The 25,971-nt window shown below is 42.8% G+C and overlaps 1 protein-coding gene across 1 annotated transcript in view; it reads left to right on the forward strand.

Moving 5' to 3' along the window:
* RBM18 (RNA binding motif protein 18) overlaps window positions 1-25,971 on the forward strand; it is a 174,770-nt gene that overhangs the window by 78,128 nt on the left and 70,671 nt on the right. The window contains exon 4 of the mRNA XM_069241533.1: window positions 6,432-6,518. Coding sequence (XP_069097634.1) covers window positions 6,432-6,518 — 87 coding nt within the window. The remainder of the gene's footprint in view (window positions 1-6,431; window positions 6,519-25,971) is intronic.

The following is a 25,971-nucleotide window of genomic DNA, read 5'->3' on the forward strand; positions in this document are numbered from 1 at the left end:
TTATTTGATTATTATTGATTCACCACAGAGAATATCGAATCCTGAATTAAAAGGTCATTCATGCTACACTGGCTAGCTTTGTTAAAGGCAAACATGCCTCTGACAACCTGTAACAACCTACGTGCCTGATAGTAGTTTGAAAGATGAAAGGTTCCTCAATGCAGTTCTATTGAAGGCAAAGGGAGACTTCAACTGCATAGAATGAATGGGGCTATACATTCCAAGTGATAGTTCAGAAGGGATATGGTCATATGCTGAACAGCACTGTCATACTGGTAAACAATTTACTGATGATGAATATGGTCACCGGTGATTTGGTTTCCTCTTCATTCACACAAGGACAAAAGGGTTTTCTTCTAATCCCTTTCCTTTCCATAATAAAATAATGTTCTTGGCTATGCTCATCAGGCACAATGAAAACAACACCTAAAATAACAATATGAGTGTGTCCTAGAGTGTAGCTCAATAAGGATGGCCATATGTTACTGCTGAGAAATTATCTATGTCCACCTTAAAACTAACTCATAGGTGCCTTCTCCCATGTGCCCAGCTAAAACGTTGATTGGAAAAAATAGAAACTGTTGCCGATCTAGTTTGCTCTTCTTAAGTACTCATTCAGGGACCTGAAATTCCACTGGTGTGATCACAAGAGAAAGTAAATACTTAATATAGTTTCAAGTAAATGCAACCAGGTTCATGTAGACCTCTGCTCCATAACTCAGACATAGTATCAGTGATGTAGCCTTGCATCAGCTCCAGTGCAGCACAGTAATACAGTTTCTTTGTAGTTTTAGGAAATCTGATTAGATTTCCTCTACTTTCAGGAAACTGTACTGGGTTCCCATTCAAAAACATACTGTTCTTAAAGCCTTAAGTGGAATTGTGTGAAATCTATTCCTGTGCTGCTGCGGAGTCAAGGTATACAAAAGGCTTGAATTTCTTTTTTAAATTGCTCCAGTGCTATTGAAGCACAGTTTTGAGGTCTACGTCTGACTGAAACAAATATCTAAGCCAATCACCTGACCGTAGTGGACCAGACCAGGATATATAGCCATATCCAAACTTTGCCCCCAACCTGATTACACCACATGCACAGCAAACAATACTTATGTGGACCTCTGGCTTTCAGGGGTCTTCATTCTGATTGAATGATGTCCACAAGTAGACTTTAAAATAGCTAACTGGCTCACTAAACACTTAGCCATATTTAAAACAACAAACAGCAATGGAGGAAGAGAACTAATCCAGCAAAGAAAACTGTGTTACTTCCAATAGCAAAGGCTGTGCTGGACAGACATCAGGAAAACAAAAGGAAGCTACTATTCCACTTGTATTACTAATGCCATCTGTTCTTACATTCAAAAGGTCAATCTCATCTCCTGAATTTGGGAATTCTAATGCCACCCTGAGTGTCACAGCAATTTCACCATAAGCACACTTTTTATTACAATAATGACCGCCATTGCTGGGATCCACAGCACCACGTCAACCAACCTATATACCACCCACACATCTAATAATGCAGATTAATCCCAACATCACCCTCTGCTTCTTTGCCACCTCTCTCAGAGACAGAACTCACTGACCATTTAAAGTCCTGCCGCAAGTGTGACTCCTCATTTAATCAGTGCTTAGCTGGAATCTTTATGGTCTGTTCACCTTGGCACCATTTGTTTTCAGGACATTCACACCTGCTCATTCAAAAGTGGGATCCTTCCTTAGAATGTCCAAATATCTTACATCAAACTTCTTATAAAATAACAATTAGATGTTTTTAGCCTAGGAAATTACAAGCCTATTCTTAGTTAAACAAGTTCATGCAATTATTTTGTGTCAATTCTGGCAACACTGTTGCTCTTGGAACAAAAACCAATACTGATTGGCATATGGCTGGTCTCACTGAAAAGTGGCTTAATGGGTAAAAGTAAACAACAGGTCTGAAATTAGGTGTTAGTAGTTGCTTTTGTAACTTTGGTCACAAAAGGCAGCTGGCAGATTGGGCCATAGTTTTCCATGTCTGTTGGATTTCATTTTGCCTTTTTAAAACAGATGTCTTTCCACAGCCTGACTCCCAAAAACTGGGTAACTGTTTGAAGACCAGAAGTACTGAACACTTGTGCAACAGATGGGAAGTACAGAGACCGGGACTTGATCCAGACTGGGAGGCAGAAGGAAGCAAAAAGAGGGTGGGGGTGCAGATTAGCGTGGACCTCCATTCATCCATTAAGAGTGGTTTAAAACTAGAAAATCTTTCCAGACCTGCTTTTCACTAAGGAAGGGATGTAATCCTGCCTGCGTATCACATAGACAGCTTCATCTGCAATTGTGGTGTGGATGGTACATATTGTCTCATGGAACAAAGTTGCTATATTGTTGCCCAACTCTTCCAAAGTAAATAGAACCAACCTACAGGAGAATTACAGTCAAAGAAGACTGGCAAAGTATATTTAAATTAGCCAAGGCTTCCCTGATGCACTGAAGCTCGTAGCATTCCTTTTCTTCCTTTATGTTGTTTTTGTAACTAAAAAGAACCTTTTGAATCTGAAGCCGTCTGCTGACTACTTTGCTCTTGAGTGGCATTTCCATTGTGATCTTCAAAACTATGAAATTCATTTGAGAACCATTTGATTTCAGGTCTGCTCCTGAATAATGTCTTGCGTTGGAAATGAAAAATCAACAAAAGGTGCACTTGATCATCTAGTAAGATTATGATGCACTAATTTAGCAAAAAAGGTATTCTTGTAAATCATTTTAATTCTAGACATTGATAACTGTAAAGACCTGTTGTGTTTGAAAACAAACTGCCTCATTGCGAGTTTGGCGGCCCCACCGTGGGACCGCCAAACTTGCAGGGAGGACGCCATGGTGGTGGCATCCCCCCTGCCCTATTACAATGTTTGGCACGAACATTGCAAGAGAGTGTCCCTGCTGGGCAGACCAGCAGGAACAGCGCTACAAGATAGTACTCATTAAAGGAGCAGAGTGCTTTCTCATTGCTCGGAGGACTCCGACCAGCACCTTCGGAATGCTTCCAGTCTTCCCACAGTCGGATTTCTATCCCTCTAGTCACAAACTATAAAGCACATTTAATTTGAAGTTGTGTGTTTGAGGGGGTCCATACAGACGGAATAGTATTTCTAGGAGAAGTTCATCTGCCGAGCACGTTTTACACTTAAAACCTTCTGCAGCAGTGAATTGTGCTCAGCTGCACCCACACTGTTTATAGCCAGTTGAGCAGCAGTTCACTTGGAAACATGAAACTAAATGCTGGAGATGGGGTTTGGGCAATGGAATACACCGTACTGACAGACCTTTCCCAGCGATTTTTTGTCATATACAAAACATCTATACAGCTCTGATTTACTTGGAATTGACTTCCCCATTCAAGAACTCATGGCCATTCTGTTCAGGGTGGTAGTCCAACCAAACGATATACCTGGCATCCGAACTTGTATATGGTAGCTTAACAAAACCATGCTCACAATCAGTGATGAGCAGTGTGCACAATGCAGATTTTGAATTGCATTTTTCATGTACACAGTACTCTATTCAGAAATTAGACCTGGTAGCCTATTAAGAGGCTTTGCCAATTAGTTGATGCAAGTTTTATATATATGTATTGCATTCAAAATGTCACTTTTGAATGTGGTCATGAAATATACGATTTAAAGTTTTTCCTCCTAAACCAAGTGCAACTAGAAAATATGTACTTCCATCTCAGCACTTTCCATAGTCGACATTTATGCTTATTCCTGTGTTTGATGGATTCTGTTTGCAGAAGTAGTGAAATTAATATTTTATTTAGTAATTATTTTGTTCTTGCTACATTAAGAGATTCCTTGTGAATCATTCAAACTCTGTAGCCATACCAGAGAATCCAGTGGTACAAGCTGTCTGCAGTCTTCAAGATGTGCCAAAGAGCTCTTCATGTGAAGTGGCATCTTTCCATGCTTTATGCAGTTGAACCACTTTTAGATTTTTCCTATTCTCTTGTATCGGAAACATAATATCTATTTACCTTCAGTTGTGAAAGTTGGCTTTCAAGAGCATAGCTGAAATGAAAAAACATCACCTTTTGGGACCAGCTGGCTTGCCAGTGCTTTCTGGCTATACTGTCCCAGGAGAAAAAAGAAAAAGGTGTAATGAAGTGTACACTTCATAATGCTACTAGCTGCCACCCTAGTCAGCAGGTGTGCGCACACATCGCGACGAATGCCTACATCTTGGCAAATGCGTACGCATGTGCTACCATGCTTGTGCAGGCCTACTGATTAGTGTGGGTGCCATTTTCTTTACTTTTTTTTATTTACTGACCCAAGATGCCACATGGATTGGTAAAGGAAGAAAAAAAAAAAATGTTTTACTGGCGCAAAAGTATTTATAAAAATATAAGAAAGCAATTGACAGGGAGGGGAGGAGGAAGCAACTCAGAGTGCCTGGGGTGGGGGTTGGTGTAATAAAGATCTGCACATGAGGGAGAACGCAAGTGGGGGAAGAGGGAGCAACACTGGATTTGGTGGGGTGGGAGATGCAGACAAAGGAGTGATCCTGAGAACATGCACTCTTATGGATTGCTTAAAGAATAAGATAAATTAGTTCCCTGAATGTGAACATGAAAGCATACAAGTCAGCCAATCAAAAGGATGGTAAAGAGGATGTCCTCCAGGTGAGGGACAAGCACAAGAAGAGGAAGGAAAATCATAGAGTATAAAGCGGAAAACATATGAGTGACAATCCAACAAATGCAATGCACGGACTTTAAGCCCACGGTAAGGCTTTGTGTTAATCCACAAGAGATCTGTTGTAACAAGATAGCTAAAGCTGACTGGTAAGTGTGCCCCAAAACACATACAGATCTATTTTCACAGACTTACATTTCTTTTTTTTTAATATGTTTGACTTTTTCTAAATAAAGCAATCTCATTGCTTCGTTTTATGCATTTTTAAAGAGGGCATGGTTCAACTTGCACATTTTAGTGAGCCTTGAAATAAACTTACAGAACTCAATAAAAAAATATAGCAACTAAGTTACCACTGTCCAGTAATTAGCCCCAAAAGTGAACGTTGAGCCATCCACTAAGTTCTTTAATGATTGGTGATGGACTTGATATAATGTAAAACTTATTGAGCCTCTCAGTTCTGTTCATAAAATAATGTTTACATATTCAAAACTGTGTGCTTTAAAATAAAACATATTTACAAATAAAAATGGGCATAATGGCCTTTGCGGTTTAGCATACCACTTTCCCTATCTTGGCAAAGTAAGCATGCATTCTCTACTTAGGTTGAGCTCACTGTTTGGAATGGCAATCTCCAAATTATGTTTTTTCCACATCTGCCTTGGTTGAGGGTTGGGTTGTGTCAATAAAACATATCCAGGTAAATCAAGTACAGTCTGCAATGAAGTCCGTTCTAAAAGTTCATTTACTAGCTGGATTTTCCTGCTAGTAAAATCGTGTCCTTTGTTTTTGCAATCAGTAAATCAGGTGCAGATACACTGGCCCACACATGACTGAGCAGAGTGGAATTCCATATGGAATCTTCACTCTGTTCCTAATCGAGGACCATGTAGATTTGCAGAAACGTGGCCAAATCAAAACCTTGCTGGATTCTAAAATCTGATATGATCCCTGATATATGCAGGAATTTTAAACAAAGCGTGCCGTGTTGCATGTTAGCTCCCACTGCTGCTAAATGCAGCTCAAATGCAGCTCAATGTGAGTGTTATATTTCAGGTTAAATGTAATCTTTGTCTCAATTTTTGGTACAAGGATGCATTTGAACAGCGCTCTATCAGCTTCCATTTACATTCAGTTTTTCCTGTGCATTACCCATAAATTGTGCCATTCATTGTACATTTTTACCATGTATGGTGCATATTTGCCCAAAGTGGAGTAATGGCGTAATGTCAGGGCTTCGCATATGAAGAGCAAAGCAAAGTTTACACAGATTGTGCTGACGTAATTTAAATTTCACCCAGGCCTAGTGTATACACTGCTCGTTTGTGTTTCCTGTCCTGAACTGCTTCCTCAGGGTAGCTGTAGGCCTTAGCAGACATTGGATTGTGAAATTTACTATTCTAACTACAATCCCATAATATTTGGGGAAACAGCCACTTTCCCCCAAATATTCAAGGAGGCTTATTTAGCATTCTAATTCTAGCCAAAGAATATTTTGGGGGAAGTTACAAATTACCCAGGAATTTTAGGGAGGGTTGTAAAGTAGTAATTTTGAAAAGCAGAAAAGTGCTGCTCAGAGGGCGCAGATCAGGGCAATGTCTGATACACCCAAGCTGTCCTTCCTATTTGTTGTACATTGTTATCTTTCAACCGATCCATATTCAGAAGATTTGTCTCCTTCTCTATTATATTCCCCTTTAAAACATGCTTTTGTTCAATCTCGTTTACAATGTTATATCTTTTCACACGCAGGAAGCTGAACAAGCAATACACTGTTTGAATGGAAAGCTGGCGCTCTCCAAAAAGCTGGTAGTGCGATGGGCACATGCACAAATTAAGGTAAATATGTCTGGTATACTTAAGAAGATCCCATTGGTTACGGCCTAGAGTACTTTTCCAAGTTTCATTTGGCATATGCCTGCTGCTTTTTTTAATCCCCAAAAAATAAGTCTTTGCAGTTAATAGGCATACATGTCTTGTCGGGTCTAGGAGAATAGATTGATCTTGAATGGAGTTCTTTAAGGTTATCAGTTTGAATGTAATTCTGTCGAATCTTTACAGTTGATTATCCCCTTGCTTCACCTGCTGTGGAATGTTTTTGTACATTGGCGTAGTGCCCGCAGTTTTTTCTCAGTAATAAAGAGGGCGCGTCCAAGAAAACGTCTGTGAAAGTCTAATTTTAGCAGTTATACTTAGAGGTGAGATTTTATTTCTAAAAATAAAGTAGGAAGAAACCACCCTAATGGGAGGAAGAAAGAGGATTTCAATGTATTTTAGGCAAAATGTATCTAAATATAATGTTCATGAGGAACTTGCTTTGTTGCTCAGCAAGTTACCTACATATCTTAAGGGTTTGTGCAGGAATTTGGTCCTAAGATATGAGGCCTAGTCAGTGGACAGCTGTGATGTGTGTGGAATCACCAATGTGGAAGGCGGCGGACTTTACAGTGTCACATGCAGATTGGCCTCACTGCTGTCACTTAACATGTAGTAGCTTCCAGATTATGGTGCGGTGAGGTGTCGCACCACGCAGGGCATTATCACACAAATGGTGGGCAGGATTTTACCGACTCTGAGAAGGAATAAAGTGCACCAGCTGGTAATTCAGCACACAGATGTGTGCAGAAGGTTGTTGCTAGTAGAGAGACTGTGAGAAGATGAGTCTTTCTGCCTGAAAGACAATGGTGATGGGAGCCACTGTGCTGGGGTCTGTTTTGGCAGGAGACATTTCCTTTACAGTGGAAAGGAGTGTGTGAGAAGATTGTCATTGCTCCTGCAGTAGAATGGTTATCATTGTTCAGTGCTATAAGCTTGCAGAGCAGCTGAAGAGGAGATGCTATGTGTAGAAGGCTGGACTGTTCTGTAGCGGGTGTCTAAGGTACTTACAACTTATATCAGGTCAAGTTATCCAGTATTAATGAAATGTAGGCAGTGTCTAGCAGCTTAGGCTGTCTAGGGGTAGCTGTAGCAGAGCAGCCAAGGCTGAACTAGGAGACATGCAAAGCTCTTGCAATACCACTATAGTCACACAGTACTTATACACAATAAAAGACAATACTCAGTGTAACCAAAACTAAAGGTACTTTCTCTTTATTGACACAAGGCCAAAAATATCGTAGAGGCAACACTCATTCTGGAGGTACGTATTATACACTAGTATCAAATTCAGGCAAGTAAACCGTCATAGAATATTGCAAACAGTAAAAAATACTATAGATTGCAATACATGTAGTAGCGTTTGCACTATTTTTGTGGTTTGTGAGTGTATCTTTTGGTTCTATTTTCAGCGATTTTTCTGTCGTAACTTTTCAGGTCACTGCATTGGAGCTTGAGCTAATTTAAGAAAATGTGATTCATGTAGGTCCCAAGTCGCACTCACCTTTTGTACCAGAGCTGTGTCAGGTAGTAATTGATTTGGAGCACTGCAAACGGCTTTTCACAGTAAATTTAAGAGTCGCTGCTGTGGGGAGATTTGCAGGTGATCAAAAAGAGGCTACATTGAAGCATTGCCTAGATGCTAAATCTCAGTGCAGCTTCTCCACCCACTAGAAGCATAATTCAAAGTCTGCAGTGGAACCACACGCTTTTGATACCGTTAGGTGAAGTTAAAGAAGCACTTTTGAAAAAGAGGTTAATGTGGCTTTGGGATAATATGCATATTTTGTAGGGATCAAGAGACAACAACAAAGAGGTTATCTTATTTGCTAGATTGAAAAAGACAATTATTCCTTGTAAAATACAGTGTTCAGAATGAGTACCTAATGGATCAACTCCTGCTACACAACTCAAACACCAAATATATTATACCTGTGAAGTTCATGTGGCAAATAGGTGACTGCACAATGCCTAATAGTGAAGTGCAGCCATGTTCCTTGCCTAAACATATAAGTAAGAAAGATTGATGGCAAGACAAGTACTGAAAGCATAATGACGAAAGAGAAAGGAAGGTCAATGGCTGAATTATATAACAGGTATAGAACCATAGGGCATGATGTGTCAGCTAACAAACATAGTTCAGTAAAGCAAATGGGAATATGGTGTGAAATGTCTTTTACTTTTTGTGAGGGCATGTTAGATGAGTGCCAGAGCCAAAGATAATCTAGTTGTGGTTGGTGTGGAGAAATTAAGTGGCTCTTGGAAAATACAGTCTTATAGTTTCATTATCTGCCAATCATTACCACATGCCTAGGCTCTCTGCATGTGTCCCCTTCAGAACCACATGCTTTACACCCAACTCTTTTGTCATATGCTACTCTGCATCCACACAGTCACTTCTAACCAAGTAGCATGCTCCAGACTGTAACAGAATGGAAAAGATTGAGCGCTTGAGTCCAAACAGGTATCATCAACGTGTTGTACATATGGGAAGTAACACTAATAATGTACATAAACTGTATCCCACGTTTCAATGAAGGCTATGATATAGGTTATGGATGTGATTTCTTTTGCTGTTTGCCCTTGTAGATGCTCACAGATATGAGTACCGTCTCAATTTTCTTTTGTTGTGATGCACACGTTCTAGGAAAAGCGCTTTACTGCATTTCTGTTTGACCGTACACCACCTGTCAAATGGTTTTGGTGACTCTGTGTACCTGTTGTTGCAGGTCTCTGTCCTGATAGCCAAGGTTATTGATCTTGTTTGACATTAAATGGTTTGAGAGAGGTAGAATGCATAACAGATAACAATGTACTTAGTGACGGGACTAAGTCAGTTTGCCTAGAAGCATGGCGTGGTATCGAAGGTGGTTTAGTAGTTGAAATGGCCCGATTGGGCTAGACATTAAAGAGTGAGTTGTGTTTGAAAGAGGTGTGTTGATGGTAAAGAGGAACCACACTCTCCATAAAGAATGCTGTAATCAAAAATGGGATTGATCCAGGTGGATGTGAATGTGCGGCAATTGGTTGAAAGTGAGGTATCCCCAGTTAGTGGCAAAAGGTTGCCCTTTTTTTACTGTCTAGAATGCTGGTAAAGGCGGGCAGAAAGTATGAGACTTCAGACGTTAATGACAGGTGTAAGCAGAGGTAGACTTCTATCATGACAGTTGCTGGATTTCCTTGTGTGTGTGGGTGTGTGTGTTTGGACACTGAATAAAGTTAGACATGAACACACTGTCATAATTTTCTTCAGTAAGCCTTTTCATGCCTGCATTTAACCTTTTGTGTAATTTGCGCACTTGGCCACTAGACTACATCTCATTCGCACATCAATTTCACATTCCCTTTTCCTTTGCAGTTCTCTTCACTCTTGTTTCCTCTGATGACCACCTCTGTTCTTCCCAGACACAATTTAGAACTATCTTACTCTTGGAGCCCTTTCTCTTAAGGATCTACATATGTCAATCAGCCATCTATAATCTTATGTTCCTCTAATGCAGTCTGTCTCTTTACTACTTTTGAGTAGCCAACATAAGGCTTAACTTAGCTTCTGCTTGATAAAAATCCTTAAACTGAACCTTTGTCTCAAAAACAGCATAATACCTAGGGCAGCACTAGGGCCGAAATGGCTGCTGAGAGTGAAAGGACCCCTGATTTCTGGTGATTCATTGGCATTCCTGCCACGATTGTCTAGTTAACAAGCCACAAAGACCCACAGGACAGTAATTTGAGATGAAGCTGGAGCCATTTGTGGTTCTAGCCTCGCATACCTATTGCTTTTCTGATTTTATTGAGCTTTGTTGACAAGTCTTCCAAAACTCAAATGCCTACATTCTGCTTCTGCAGTTTTAAGGGCCCAATCTGCTATTGTCCTGGTGGCACCATTTAGATTTGTCACTCTATCCTGATGCCACATGCATATGAAGATAACATTGTGCAGTAGGCAAAATTGAAAGCTGCAGACTGGAACACTGCAAAGTTTCTGGCCATGCTCTGAGACTGTGGCAGACATTTTCCTGATAGACCCACTGTGCCCCCAAGACTTAGTCAGCTCCTGCCAGTATTTCAGAGACACACAAGATTGCTTCTTGTGATAACTAATGATTCTAGACACATGCCTTTGGTGAGGGCAGAGCATATGTAAGAATCTCCCGACAGCAAACCAAACATGTTTGAAAGCCCTGACAGGGCAGGGAAGCTGGAGTTGGGACATGGAGAAGGTGGTTCTCAGATGTAAAGTTGTTTTGTGTAAGGAAATTAAAGAAAAAGAGGGAGCTCCTTTACATGCATTTAAGTTGCCTCTAATTCAATCTTGCTGTACTTTAAAGTATGACCAAATGTTTCCTAATTAGCGTTGGAGCATTCCTAAAGACAGCTTACTGGAGGTTACTGAACATACCAGAATTGGGATTGAAAATCTTTTTCTCCTTAAGACTGCATTTGTTGAGCCTACATATGGGGTACTCTGTTGGCTTGTGCAAAAGATGACCTTATGGAAGCATTTTAAGTGGCTAAAGGACACAGTATCCGACCTTCCTTCAAAGTGTCACAGTCCTAGAGCAGACAGGTATACTGCTCCGTTGCTCTGGCAAACACACATCAGATAGCGAAACAAGAAAAAACTGGCATCTGGCTGGGGATCAGCCATCTTCCAGACCATTCAACAGCACTTACTTTCAATCTACTTCTTTCTTTCTCACTCTCTCTCTCCTGTCTCCTTTCTCTGTCTCTCTCCTGTCTCCTTTCTCTCTCTCTTTCTCCCTCTCTCTCCCTCTTCTGTCTCCTCTCTCCGCTCTCCCCTTTCTCCTCTCTTTCTTTCCCACTCCCATCTTTTCTCGCTGTCTCTTTCTTTCTCTCTCTCTCGGCAGAGAGAGTGATATAGAAATTAACAGATTTTGAAGAAGTTCCCCTAACTGCATAATTGATGGCCCTTGGTTAGATGTTCCATCAACTGAGAAGCATGTGGTCTTTTTAGGTAGGGATTTGGTAGCAAATGGATTACCACCATGTCCGTCTTTGTTTTATGCTGCATTTCTAATCCAAGTCATCAGATTTTAATCTGTCTAATTGATGAAAGTATTTCTCTTATTATGGCCACAAACAGATGTTTTGTCACCTGTGAAATCACTCTACAGGTAGGCATACCTCTTTTGTCAGTGCTTCATTCTCAGTATTTGACAATGAACTTCTTCTTAGTTCCAATTGAACTTGCATCTATGTTACACTCAGTATTAGTTTCAGATCACTCTCGGCTTTGACTAAGAGTCCCAAATGATTGGGATTCCCTGTTTCCTACCAGCTGGAGTTTTGCAAGAGCCCTATTAAAAACTACTGACCGAGAAGAGATGAATACAGCTCTCTGTATTATGGTATGAGAAACATTGAGGCCTCTATTGAAAGTCCACCCAATGATTTGGCTAAAACTCACAGATCAGAGTGTGAAGTGGAGGTAATGCTTGGATTCAGTATTTAAGAAATATAGATGGAGCATGCTAGGTCTGTCTTGAAATCAGTACCCTGTTCTGCATCAAGTCTTATAAAATTAGGAAACCTTTTACTTGATTTATTATTCTGAGGCACAGCTGTGACCCTAATGATGATTGCCATAAATGGAAGAATTTACAAACCCTCACTTTTTTGGAGTCGTCAAATGAAATGTGTGAATGTTCTTTATTTGAGCAATTGACAGTTTTGACCAGTTTCTGACAGAATCATTATTTGCACACGTTATAAACTAAACCTAATCTGGATTTTTTTTGTAGAGATTTTATTCTGAATTCTGTGCTTTTCCACTGATTATTCATTTAAATTTTATAGTTTTATACTTAGTATATTGTCTATCTTTTTTTCGGTGTTATGGTCATTTTTTGTATTTTTCTATTGTATTTTTTATGATCCTTTACCAAACTTCACCAGTAAAAGGCTAATCTTAAATGCCAGGGTTGTCACAAGTGTCACTGCTTCATTTTGAACCCTATAATGTCTGAGAAAAGTATGTTTTCTGATCATTGAACCTGCACCAAAAGATGTGACTTCACTACAGTTCTAATCTTAGTAAACCAAATAAAAATTTATGGTGGGAGCCACCTGATTGTTAACCGGGGGCAAGCATCACATTTTCAGGTAGAGACCTGACACGACTAAGATATTCTTTGCCCAAATGCATCCATCAATTTACCCGATCCAAAGCATCCTAGGTCTTGTGTAGCCTTGTCATGCAATGCAAGACCCTGAGCTGTGGGTCTAATATTGGCTGCATTCTCAAGCAGATTTATAGGACTAGCGCTCCTACACGTTAATGGCAAACACATAGTAAAACACAGACAACAAGTCCTAAATGAAATGAGAGTCGCACTATTATCCCTTTCTGCCTCAACACAGATACTAACTCTGGTATGGCTAGTTTTTGCAAACAGCCCATATGGGGGGTTCCAGCCTGGAAGGCCGTTCTCCCTCTGGGCAGTGAAAACAAGGAGCGTAGCAATGCAGTAACAGAGCAGAGCGCTAGACCTTTCTTGGAAAATTACACCAGTGATTGGAAGGGATAAGTTTGAGGTAAATATCAAGGGCATGCTACAACAAAAGCTGATACAAAAATCTGGAGGACGGGGAGTAGCTGTAGCTAAGGGTCTGACGAGCGAGGTGTTAGATGCCTAAGGGACTTTGGCAAAAGCATCAACAGTATGCCAACCAAGGTCTTTCATCCCCAAGCACTTAAAGAGCTCAAAGATGAGATTGTTACTGTCAAGAAGGAAGTGAATCAGGATTTAATGGAGGTCAGTAAGGATTTATTGAAACTGGGGAACAGAATGGATGCGTTGGAGAAGAATATGGAGGAATAGCTAGATAATTGCAAAAAAAAAAAAAAAATCAAGCACAAATGTTATAGCTGTAAGAGAAGCAAATAATTGTGTGCACCACGTATGAGGGCTTGGAAAACCTATCACATAAGAACAATACCTGTATATGTGGAGTTCCACTTGAAGCATAGGTCGGAAATTTAGATCAGTATGTGCTGGGCCTCTTCGACTGAATATTGGGGAAATTGAGAGAGGAGCCTATCAAGATATATCAACCTCCTAGATCAGTCCCCTTTAAATCAAACAAGAACTTCTCATTGTCCATCCTATTACGGGTTCACTTCTTTCACTACCTGGAATTCCCCATAAATAGAGTGAGAATATGAGGATCAATTTCATATAATTAAGTACAGTTCCAACACCTTCAAGACTCATCAGTGGTAACTTTGACCAAGCACAGGTTCTTTAAGGCTGCCACCAATTTCTTGATGACCAAAGGAATCCTGTACAAATGAATTAGAAGCTGCCATAAACCTTCCAAAGTAAGGCGACGCAGACAATTCTACCTGGTACTTTGCACTGCTGTCAATAACCAGTTGGACTGTCTAGTTTTTACTTGAGCTTGGCAATAATTTATTCTTTTCATGAATTTACAATAGTCTTGATTTCGCCATTTCTTAATGTTTTCAACTAATTACCCTGTTTATATTTTGTTCTACATTTTTGTAAAAATCTATCTCTAAATTGTAGCAATTTATTATGATGACAGCCCCCATTTGCACTTTTTCATACAAAAGTTATGCTTTATCTGTGTTTTAGGCTACACAGTAATGTGTTTTTAAATATCTTGTGTGCGGTTTTAAGTAACTGTGTCATGATGTAAATAAACTTGAATGTACAAATGGGGCCACCCATTCAGGTTGCTGTTCCTGTGTGAAGGGAAGCAGAGGGCGTTCTGTTAACTTGAGAAGGTTCAAGCAGGTCTGGGACCAGACACAAAAGAGAAGGCTGGGTTACCCCTGAGCCAAGGCCAGTCCCCCCCCTTACATCTTAGTGAAAAGTGTCACAGAATTAGGTGTCCAAGTGCCCGTACTCTGCAGAAATTACAGCCAGCAAATTCAAAGTGCACCAACATCTTCAGAAAGTAAAAACAAGAAAACAGTAACAAAGGACAACTAAGCCCGGGAACAAGCTCCCTGATCACCTGTTGATGGAGACGACATCAGAAAAGACACAGCACAAAAATGATACAGAATAGCATCAGAGGGAGAAGTCACAGGCGTGCTGGGTGGAGTTTTGTTCCTCATAAGTAAATCTGTCTGCCCTCACTTGTCTTTTTGTAGACTCTTTTCGTATAGGAGCAGGTCTGTCTGAATTTTTTAAACTATCCCTAGATGTCGCCTTAAGAACGAATGTTGATCTTTTTTTGTTTAGTTGCGTTTCTGTTTGGGTGGGAGAGAGGAGTTATGGGAGAAGAGGCAAACATACATGATAGAGTTATTGTGCCCTACGACCCTGTTTGGATCTTGAGAGTTCTTCTGGTTGGTGAGGAGCATGATGAGCTACATAGCTTGAGTATGACTACACCATAAAGTAGATGTTTTAGTCGCCACTTACAGGGTTAGACTCCTGAAAAATGAGATCAAAGGGTTAAGCACTCTACAGGTGCTGGCCTACCCTGAGGCTGACATCTGCGTCCTGCAGGATACCCTTCTCCTCAAAGGGGTTATCAGAAGAGGCTACGCTCACAGCTCTTTCCAGATCAGAACCATGCCTCATCTAAAACAAGGCCAAATTAAGGATATTACTATGCACCAGACTCCCATTTCAAGAGGTAGCTACCAAAGGAGACAGAGTGTGTGTGGTAGTCAGTGGCATTGAGGGACCTTATCAATCTCCACAGAGTTGACATTGTGGCTGGATGACGTCGAGTTGGTAGATAACAGGATGCATTCGGTACCCTGGGGGTGAATTACTGCCATTAGTCTGTACACCAAACATATGGCAATAGAGCCCCTGTTTGTAGATTAATAGCTGCATGACAGTTTGGATACGGTTGACCAGGTAATCAGACATATCCTGGTCACTGGCACATTCCATTGCCCCACCAAGAGGGGTACGAAGAGTGCAAATAATTGGAAATTGAATGATAGCCTACTCAAAGACCTCACAGTGTTGTACACAGTGAGAGTGCAAGAGTGCCCCTTTATTAATTTTGTTTGGTTGCTCCCCCGAAGTACAAAACTTGTCCAGGTCCAACAGAAATCTATTGTTTTACTTGATATTGTTGGGTAGGCGGGAGATCTGCAGATATTGAATATCCTCTACTTCACCTACTTGATTAGAATGGTTGTATGCAGTAACAAAAATATGCAAGTTAGATCTTAGTTAGTCCAGGGCAAAAAACACACAAAAATTATGGAAACCTTGGGTAAACTGGGTGGACCAGGGCGCTCTCCCCTTCTTTTGATGTCCAATGATTATCTTTTCAGGGGAAGAAGATATTTCGGGTTTTCTCCTCCCCAGACTTCCTATAATGATTGCTTGGACTCCTCCAGGAAATACTGGAATATGGGCCTGGGTTAAATCAGAATGGAAGTATATAAAGTAAATGAGGACACAATAAGAAAAAAAGGAGAAGAAAAAGAGTGCAGATAAAGAAGTTTTTGACAAATAATGATGCAGAGGGGTTGAGGGGAGATGTGTATGGCACACATTATGCCTCGTAGCATCGTTTTCATTCATTTAAGAAGCGTCCAAATTGAAAGTACTGAGGAAGGCCTTACTGAGTGAGCTCCCCCCAGGTTTTGTGGAAAGTGGAAGAACAACATAAGGATTCGCCCTCCTACAAACATTGGTTTCTAATTACTGCACTAAGGAGACAAACTTTCTAGCTGGAATATAATAGAGACAATTATATTTAGTGAGATTCTGTATGCGATTCCAGGAGGGAAGCAATACAGATAGCTGTTTTGTGGTCAACAAACTACAGGCACATCAGGTGAAGAGTCACATTGTGTAAATTTAAGATAACAATGGTATACCGCGTTGGACAGAGATGGAGAAACGGTAATGATTATGCTCATGCTACCAAGCATTGCTAGGAATGGGCAAGCTATCTAAAGCTCATACAAAAAGTACCTATTTTTAAGCTACATTCCTGACTAGACTAGTAAAAGCATTGTTCTGGCAAAGGAAGCTAGACGTGGCCCTGTGTCCATATGTTAACCAAACTGTTCAATGGCTTTTCCAATTTTCCAGCTGTCCCATTGTGATGGATGAGGTTACTTTCTCTCTAGTCCTTAAGCTGAACTAAATTCCTATGCAGTGAACCCCATACCAGCCCCTATCTTTGCTCAGAATGGACCTGAAGATATTTTCAGGAACACGTGCATATCAAGCTAGTATTTTGTCTGGGATGCAACGAAAACATGAATTAGGCAAATTGCATTCTGCATAGCGTAGATGGAGGTATGTGGTGTTTCTCACACTCAATATGAGAATAAAAACATTAATCTGAGTAGATACAGGTGCAATCACAAATGGCCTTAGCCAATGCTGTATGAGCTTGATATAAGCTAGTTACCAAAGACCAAGGGCCAAAATTTAGAGTGAAAGGCCAGTTTACACAGAAGGGGTTAAATCGTAGAGGCACTTGTCAAGGTTACCCTATTTCCTGCTGCGTTTTGCCCTCTTTCTAGAACCGATAATGGCAATGATTAGAAATAATGAGGCAGTTAAAAATGTCACCTTTGGGCATGACACCGTTAAAGTCCTAGCGTTCATCAGTGATAACCTACATGTGTTGACTGGCCCTGAGGAGTCTTTGCGCACATGATTGAGCTAGTGACCTTCTGAGCACTGCTGGGATTTCTTGTCATCTTGAGCAAGTCAGAGGACTTTTGCTGTCATGGGGCCTCAACGTTTGAGTGATTCACATGCAAGCACCTCTTTGCGATGGTCTACATCTGGTGTACAATATCTGGGCATTAGGTTGACCCCTAACTTTAAGAGTAAGTGTGACTGTGAATATGGCAGTATCGATTAAGTTGGTCAAGTCCGGCGCTCGCATACGTTGTCTTGGATGGGACGCATAGCAGCATTAAAAAGTATGATCCTCCTGAACATCTTTTATATGTTTAATACTTTCCCACTTTTGTACACAGTAATAACATCAAATGTTTACTGGAGAACTGAAAAGCATTTGTCTCAAGAGGAAAAAACTTGATGTTAAGTAAATGTGTTGGGCACCCCAGGTTGCGTAGACTGGGGATAATCATCTCCTACATATTGTCATAGTTTGACTCTTGCTTCTTGGCAAGACTGCTGGTTTAAGGATGACAGTACTTACATTTGTAGGTGACTAGGTCAGTCCTACAACAAGTCACAACTGTCGTCCCAACCCTCCCTGCTCACAACCAGTACCTCACCAAAACCCAAACAGTAAAAGGGGATTTGTCGCAGCCTTTACGCATGGACTCAAGAGTGCGACATCTCAGAGAAGCCTTGGTTAAACGGAGATTACCCCTTTCCCACATAAACAATATTTTTCTCAGTCAAACACAGGCAACGAAAACGAGATGCAGTGAAGTTTTCAATAGGTTTTATTAACAAGACTGTAATTTACAATAAGTTGCATGGGCTGCAATGATAAGGATAATGAAGAGTGCAAGCAGCAGAATTGTGAACACAAGTGTCATTAACACAAAGACCCCCAACATCTTACAATAACATGAAATGATATGAGATATCAAGTATGTCCTAATACCCTAGCATGATGAACCTGACCTAAAGAGAGCTAGGTGTGTTAAACCTAATCTGCCAGTACCATGTCCTTGAGAAGAGCTCCCTACCCTTGTTACTTTGGAATGAGGTCTCTAGATCAGACTCCATAGGGACACGAAGACTGGGTCAGCATCAAGGCGACGTGTAGCATAGATAGCGTTGAGGGCATCTGGTAGGAATCTCTCCAACTGTCTGTGTAAGGTGTATTTATACAGATCTGATTGGAGCCCTGGCGTAGGTATGTTCCCAAACAATAGAAAAGAAGACATGCTTGGGGCGGCAATTACATAAACATTTCTTTGGCGAGCACAAAGTGGGAAAGTACATAATGTGAATACCTACATGTTATCTATCTTTGGCGCTGATAGTGACGCCTTAGCAGAGTGGCACTGATAAAGTGAAACTAAAACATCTTCCTAACTACAAACAATGCAGCCATCTTGGGAAGATATAATTGAATAATTGTACTAAAACAGAACAAGCTAAGTAGGGTAAAAGTCGCTGGATGACGGGGGCACAAGTCTTCAAGCCGGAAGGCTAAGCCAACTCCTGCTTACCATTAAAGCAAGATAGGATTCACTACAATACCTGTAGAAGGTGGGTATCCCCAGTACACCTAACCTGATAATGTTTATCTGGTATCCCAAATGAGTAATTTTGTGCAGTGGTGGTGAGGGGCAATATGATAAGTTGTGCTGCTTCGTTGATTAAAAACTTGTGGCACACTCTAAGCAAGGTCCCCTGGGCCCTTCAAGTACAATAATAAGGCTGTGTATATTGTTTTCTGCTTGCGGGGTCCACTCTTAAAGTCTGGAGTAGTGTGAACTAGGATTGTTGTCTGACCCCCATGGCCGTCCCTGTTTACTCCACTGTTTGGAAGCACAGACTTCGCACAAGGCTCACAGAGGAGCCGATTTAAGAACTAGAAAGGAGGTCTTCGGTTCCAAGGTGTTGTCTCTGGCACAGCCATTTAATTGTATGAGAAACGTAAGGAGTATGCCTTACCAGATTTTGATTTCCTTTCTTGCAGCTTCGGCATTGGGTTTCACTTCCTGAGCTTAGAGCATTTGTATCTCAACTCTGTGCCCATACTGAAGCAGGGAGGCTTCCCTTACCCCACAAGTACTCTTACTATTTGGCAAACCACCTGTACCAGCGAGTGTTCTGTTTACAACATGCCTGTGATTCTCCACTATGGATCATATTTTAAGGTGTTATTTTGACCTAGGACCCCTTTACGCACCCAAACCTATACTGGCAGCAGTAAACAACCCCAAGGTTAGGAATATGTTGCAAATATGGAAGCAGCTGCATGCCTTATTGAAAACCAGTACATGGATGCATGCATATGCACCCCTCGGGATTAATTCAGGTTTAACAATGGGAAGATCAGTAGTCAGTTGGACTTTGTGGAAAGCGTGGCGTGGGTTATTAATTAAGAAGTGTGGAAGCCTCACTCAAACATAATCTATGTCAGGATGTACCACAAAGTTACTAAATAAACCAGTGCTTAACGCTCTGGTGCTTGGCACAAAAGTAATCAGGCTTAACTTCGATGCAATGTGTACAGTATTTATGCTGCAGTCAAACAACAATAAAGTGAAAGTGCAACACATGACAAATCCCACAACAAATTTTAGAACTATAGAGTAAAGATTAAAGACAGCAAAACTATAAAAATCCAATGAGTAAATCCAGATATGCAGATTTGTACAGTTTTAGGTAAAAATAGTGCTAAAAAGCTCAAATCGCTACTTAAATTATCTAGTTGCACAGGACCAGCAGAAAGTCACAAGTTCTGTCCAGCCATAATGGCCCTAAGAGTCAGTTTCAGGGACCAGGTTAGTCCGCTGAAGAGTTATCTTCTCCTGTTTGAAGAGTGCCATTGGCGGGGCCACGAGTAGCAGGTCAGACATCTTGGACCATTGGTGCTGTGGCGTGAAGAGCTGGTTGTTGCTGAAGGTTTGCATTGGTGGTCGATGGTGGCTGTTGCTGTTAGCACAAAGGCCAGGTCTCACTGGAGCTTCGCATTGGCAGTCATCGTGGGCAGTTGATTCTCGGCATGAAACGATCACTCCACGGTCGCTAGGAACCCAAACTTTCTGTATGTTCACATTTTCTTCAGTAGGAATACTCACTGATGCCACTCAAGGGTCCATGATCTGGGGGCCATCTCTTGGGGATCAGGACTCACTCCTGCAAAGGCCAGCAGCAGGTCTCAGGTAGATCCAGCCAGTCCAAATGGGTGCCGACGGTTGCAGGGAAAACTCTGAAACCGTGTTGTGTCCCTGTTGCTCAAACAAGAGGTTAACCAGCTGACCCTTGCCGTCACTTTTGCAGAGCCTGGGTTCAAGGCAAGCAGGTCCAATATTCCTTCTTCAGAGAGCAGGGCAGTCCTTCTTATTAATCTTCCACAGTCTAGGAGTTTTCTGATGAGAGTCTCTGAAAGTGTCACTTTTATACATGTTCCAGTCTTGATGTCAGAAAATGCTGTGGCCTACTCAACAAACTGGTACTGGTCAGTTCTTCCCCTTTCCCTTGGTTTGTCTCCAAACAGTCTTGAGTGACAAAGGCAAGGACAGGTGTGTGTGTGTCTATTTTTCGTCAGTCATCCTGCTGGGAAGATCTTTTGTCTCCACACCTAGGTCTCTTTTGTCTCTGCTTGAAGCATTACACAAAACACCACAGGAAAACCATTCCTTCATGTTACCCTGAATGCAGGCAAAAAAGCAAAATTGGTTTGAGCAGAAAAATCCAACTTTCTAAAAGTAGGATTTTCAAAATTGTAACTTAAAATCCTATTTTATAATTGAAAAGGATTTTAAATTACAAATCATTGAGTGGAAACGGCATTTCTGTTTCTGCTACCAATCTGAGGTTAGCATTTAAATGTAAAAAGGTAACCTAGTGTTAGTTTATCATAGAGATAGCTTTACACCAGTGAAAGAGGACTTTAAGATTTACATGACCTGGCAGTGAAAAAACCAAAACACACAAGATCTACTTCCTAAATAACATGCACCCTGTAATATGAGCCTTTGAGGCCTACCTTAGGAATGACTTAAAAGTATTAAAAACGAAAGTTTAGGCCAGGTCAAAATAACAATAAAAAAAATTCACTACAGGCTGCAGTGCCAAGTCTGAGACATGTTGATACCAGCCAGGAATTGCCTGTTATTCAGAAGGTTGGGATCCTGCAACATGATACTGGTGTTGTTGAGGGAGCAATTGCTATTGTCTCACATATTGCACGTGAAATGACAGACCTGTACCTCAATAGGGAAGGATGCCCGAAATTGTTATGTATTGGAAGAATATTGTGTGTGTGGCTAAAAAAAGAATATTTACATCACTAGAGCACATTCCCTTTGAAAAATTCCTGCACACTATGACTTCTACAAAACAATTGATGTCTAGGCTTTATGGCATAATTAATATGGCACAGCCTAGGAGCAAACATTTCTTCTATCTTCAGTGGGAGACAGAATTGGGCATCACCCTGGACACCAACTATTAGATGGAGTTATAGGCCCTTTAAGGCAAACAACTTTGCTAAATGCAGCCGTGGAGATGGAAACGCCATAAAAGGTTTTTTAAGCATAACATCTCACCTCTGCTAAACTGCTCATAATTGATATGGGAAACTTGGAGTTCTACTGGAGAGGCTATGGCAGGAGGGGCATGACCACATGTCTTTTGGTATTGTCCTGGATTCCACATCCTGGGCAAAAGTCTTTACAAATGTCATGGGGTAGTTTTAGGCAAGCCATCCCTGAAGGAATACCCACAACATTCCACTTGAGGTAATAATATATTTCTGCTGCTGCCGAAAAGCAAACAATGTTGGTATTGTGGGAGTAGAACCAGATTCCTACGATGGAATTTTGATTGCAAAAGGGTTGGGCTGTTCCAGACAAAGAATCTGGCATTTAGGAGGTCATTACAACATTGGCGGTTAAAGCCGCTTACCGCCATGCAGAAGACCGCCAACACACCGCAGCGGAATTCCGCCACGGTCATTATGACCCACAGCACGGAATCCGCCAAAATTCAGACACCCACACAAGTCCGCCACACCAAAGGTCAGTGATAAACTGGCGAAAACAAAACCTCCACCGTCACGCCAACAGAAATACGCCCACACTATCACGACCCACGAATCCACGCGGCGGTCTTTCAACCGCGGTATTCCATTGGCGGTACACACTGCCGCGCTCAAAATACACACACTCTTACAAAACACAGCCACATTGGACAAACCGAAATACACACACCTGATACACATACACACACCCCTCCCACACACCCAATACAATATAAAACACACACCCACATCACCCACAAACCTCTACAACAACAATTACTGAGAGAAGGCCAGAGAGAGACACCACCATCAGCAATACTAGCATCCACAGGCACACAACACCATCACCCACATAACTTCTACGCACCTCACACTACACACCACTACATATCAGCACACTTATCACCACACACACACACTACCCCACACATCACCTACACCACCCCATGGCACGGCAAAGACACCCCAGGTTCTCGGAGGAGGAGCTCAGGGTCATGGTGGAGGAAATCGTCCGGGTAGAGCCACAGCTATTCGGATCACAGGTGCAGCACACCTCAATTGCACGGAAGATGGAGCTATGGCGAAGAATAGTGGACTTGGTCAACGCAGTGGGACAGCACCCAAGAAATCGGGAGGACATCAGGAAGAGGTGGAACGACCTACGGGGGAAGGTGCGTTCCGTGGTCTCAAGACACCACCTTGTGGTTCAGCGGACTGGCTGTGGACCTCCACCTCCTCCCCCACAACTAACAACATGGGAGGAGCAGGTCTTGGCGATTCTGCATCCTGAGGGCCTCGCAGGAGTAGGTGGAGGAATGGACTCTGGTAAGTCAAATCTTAACTATTACATCCCCCACCCTACCTGCATACCAGCACATACCCCCACCCTCACCCCCATCACTCCAACTCCTCACAAATGTCCCAACATCACAAACCACACATCCTAACACCAAGCCCTGCATGCAACAACAAAGCATGGACACCCATCACTAAAGCATGTCCACTGCACATACCCATACACCCCCCTAAACCATCACCACACAAGGTCCCACAGGAGGAATGCAAGCACTGGGGTACACGGTCACCCACCCATTGCACACCATGCCACACACATATGTAATAAACATCCTTTTATACCCCTGCAGGACCCCTACCCAACGTCACCGGACAGGAGGGTCCACACATGTCCACACCACCAACAGAAGAGGCCCACAGTGATGACAGCACCTCTGTCCAACTGGATCTAGATGACCAGCCCGGCCCATCGGGGACCTCGGGACAGTTGGTTCCCCTCACCCAGTCACAGGCCACCATAGAGCTTCCCCCCCTCTGGAAACACCAGCACAGCACCCACCCAGCGGGCCCATACCTCTGTCCCCAGGACACGTCAATCAGCAGTGTGTCAACCACTACAGGGAACCCAGGCTAACCCACCACCCCAACAACAACAGGGACCTGGGGGCAGTGGTAGTGGGCACACGGTCCAGGGGACGGAGGCCCAGGAACACAGGGGAACTGGGAGGGCTGCTGTGCGACAGGGGGCGGACAGGCCCAGGGAACCCACTCTCCACGAGGCCCTCTCCAACATCATGGGAGCCTACCACCACTCCCAGGAGACGATGGCAACGGTACTGGCCAAGTTTCAGGAGACCCAGCGCCTGCAGGAGGAACAGTATTTGGGCTTCAGGGAGGAACTCGGAGCCATCAATTCCACCCTGGGCACCATCGTAGGGGTGCTGAAGGAAGTACCCAACACCAGGAGGGACACTGTGGCACTAACAGGGGCCCCTGACACTAGCCTGGATGATGAACTGCCCACCAACTCCGCTGGCGCTAGTGGAGAGGAGGCACCGCCACAGGACCACTACACCAGCACCCTACCCCCTGCAGAGGGAGAACCACCTCGCAAACGGTCCCTGAGATCCAGGACAAAGACCGAGAACGATGCCAAGACCCCCGCCAAGAAATGAGACCACCCTGATTGTCATCCTACTGTCCCACTTTGTCACCCTGTCCATCCTTAAACTGCCCCAGCTCCACTTCCTATGCCCATTTCGGCAATGCACCTGTGAGACTAATAGACTGGACTCTGTCATGGACATTCCTCCACCATCACCCCTCACCATTTTGCTCCCCCTTCCAATGTTGAGCACTAAAATAAACACCCTTAAGCACAAAACAAACTGTAGTCAGTCTGTTATTTCGGAATTCTGTATTAGCAATTACTGTGGCAAAAAGCTCTTTCATTTGTAATGTCAACATACCTATGTCACACAGCTCTAGTCCATGAGGAATCAAAGCAGATGTCACACATTGGGACCCACATCTGTGAAATAGTAAGGGAAAGTGACAACTCAGTGACCATACACTGGGTGAAAACGACAGACAGTAGAGAGGTAGTAGTGTTTAAGTACATGTAGTAGGCAGGTTTGTATTCTTACCTGTGTTTCACTGTAAATATTGCTGCATCACTGAGTCCCTGTTGTCCATGTCTTCTTCTTCTGCTTCCTCGTCTTCACTGTCTACAGGCTCCACAGCTGCAACAACACCGCCATCTGGACCATCCTCCTGCAGAAAAGGCACCTGTCGTCGCAAAGCCAAGTTGTGAAGCATACAGCAGGCCACGATGATCTGGCACACCTTCTTTGGTGAGTAGAATAGGGATCCACCTGTCATATGGAGGCACCGGAACCTGGCCTTCAGGAGGCCGAAGGTCCGTTCGATCACCCTCCTAGTTGGCCCATGTGCCTCATTGTAGCGTTCCTCTGCCTTTGTCCTGGGATTCCTCACTGGGGTCAGTAGCCATGACAGGTTGGGGTAACCAGAGTCACCTGCAAATGGCGAGGGACAACTGTTAGACACACACTAACCTGTAGGGATATCCCCAGACCCAGACAACCATTCCCACTGTCTTCCTTCCAGGTGCTCACCTAGTAGCCACACACGGTGCCTCTGGAGTTGACCCATCACATAAGGGATGCTGCTATTCCGCAGGATGTAGGCGTCATGCACTGAGCCAGGGAACTTGGCATTCACATGGGAGATGTACTGGTCGGCCAAACATACCATCTGTACATTCATTGAATTATAACTCTTCCGGTTTCCGTACACCTGTTCACTCCTGTGAGGGGGGACCAAAGCCACATGGGTCCCATCAATGGCACCTATGATGCTCTGGATATGTCCCAGGGCATAGAAATCACCTTTCACTGTAGGCAAATCCTCCACCTGAGGGAAAACGATGTAGCTCCGCATGTGTTTCACCAGGGCAGACAACACTCTGGACAACACGTTGGAAAACATAGGCTGGGACATGCCTGATGCTATGGCCACTGTTGTTTGAAATGACCCACTTGCAAGGAAATGGAGCACTGACAGCACCTGCACTTGAGGGGGGATTCCTGTGGGATGGCGGATAGCTGACATCAGGTCTGACTCCAGCTGGGTACACAGTTCCTGGATTGTGGCACGGTCAAGCCTGTAGGTGATGATCACATGTCTTTCCTCCATTGTTGACAGGTCCACCAACGGTCGATACACCGGAGGATGCCGCCATCTCCTCACATGTCCAGGCGGACGGTGCCTATGAAGGACAACAGCGAGCACAGAGTCAAACAACTCAGAGGTACGTACCCACAGCTTACACAGAACACGATTCCTAATCCAAAAAGTGGCCTGAATGTGTGTTGAGTCTAGGCCTAGGTATGTGTGACGCAGTTGAAAATGAAGCCATGTGGGCCCCTGAAAT

The sequence above is a fragment of the Pleurodeles waltl genome, chromosome 6, assembly GCF_031143425.1.
Source record: "Pleurodeles waltl isolate 20211129_DDA chromosome 6, aPleWal1.hap1.20221129, whole genome shotgun sequence".
NCBI lineage: Eukaryota > Metazoa > Chordata > Amphibia > Caudata > Salamandridae > Pleurodeles > Pleurodeles waltl.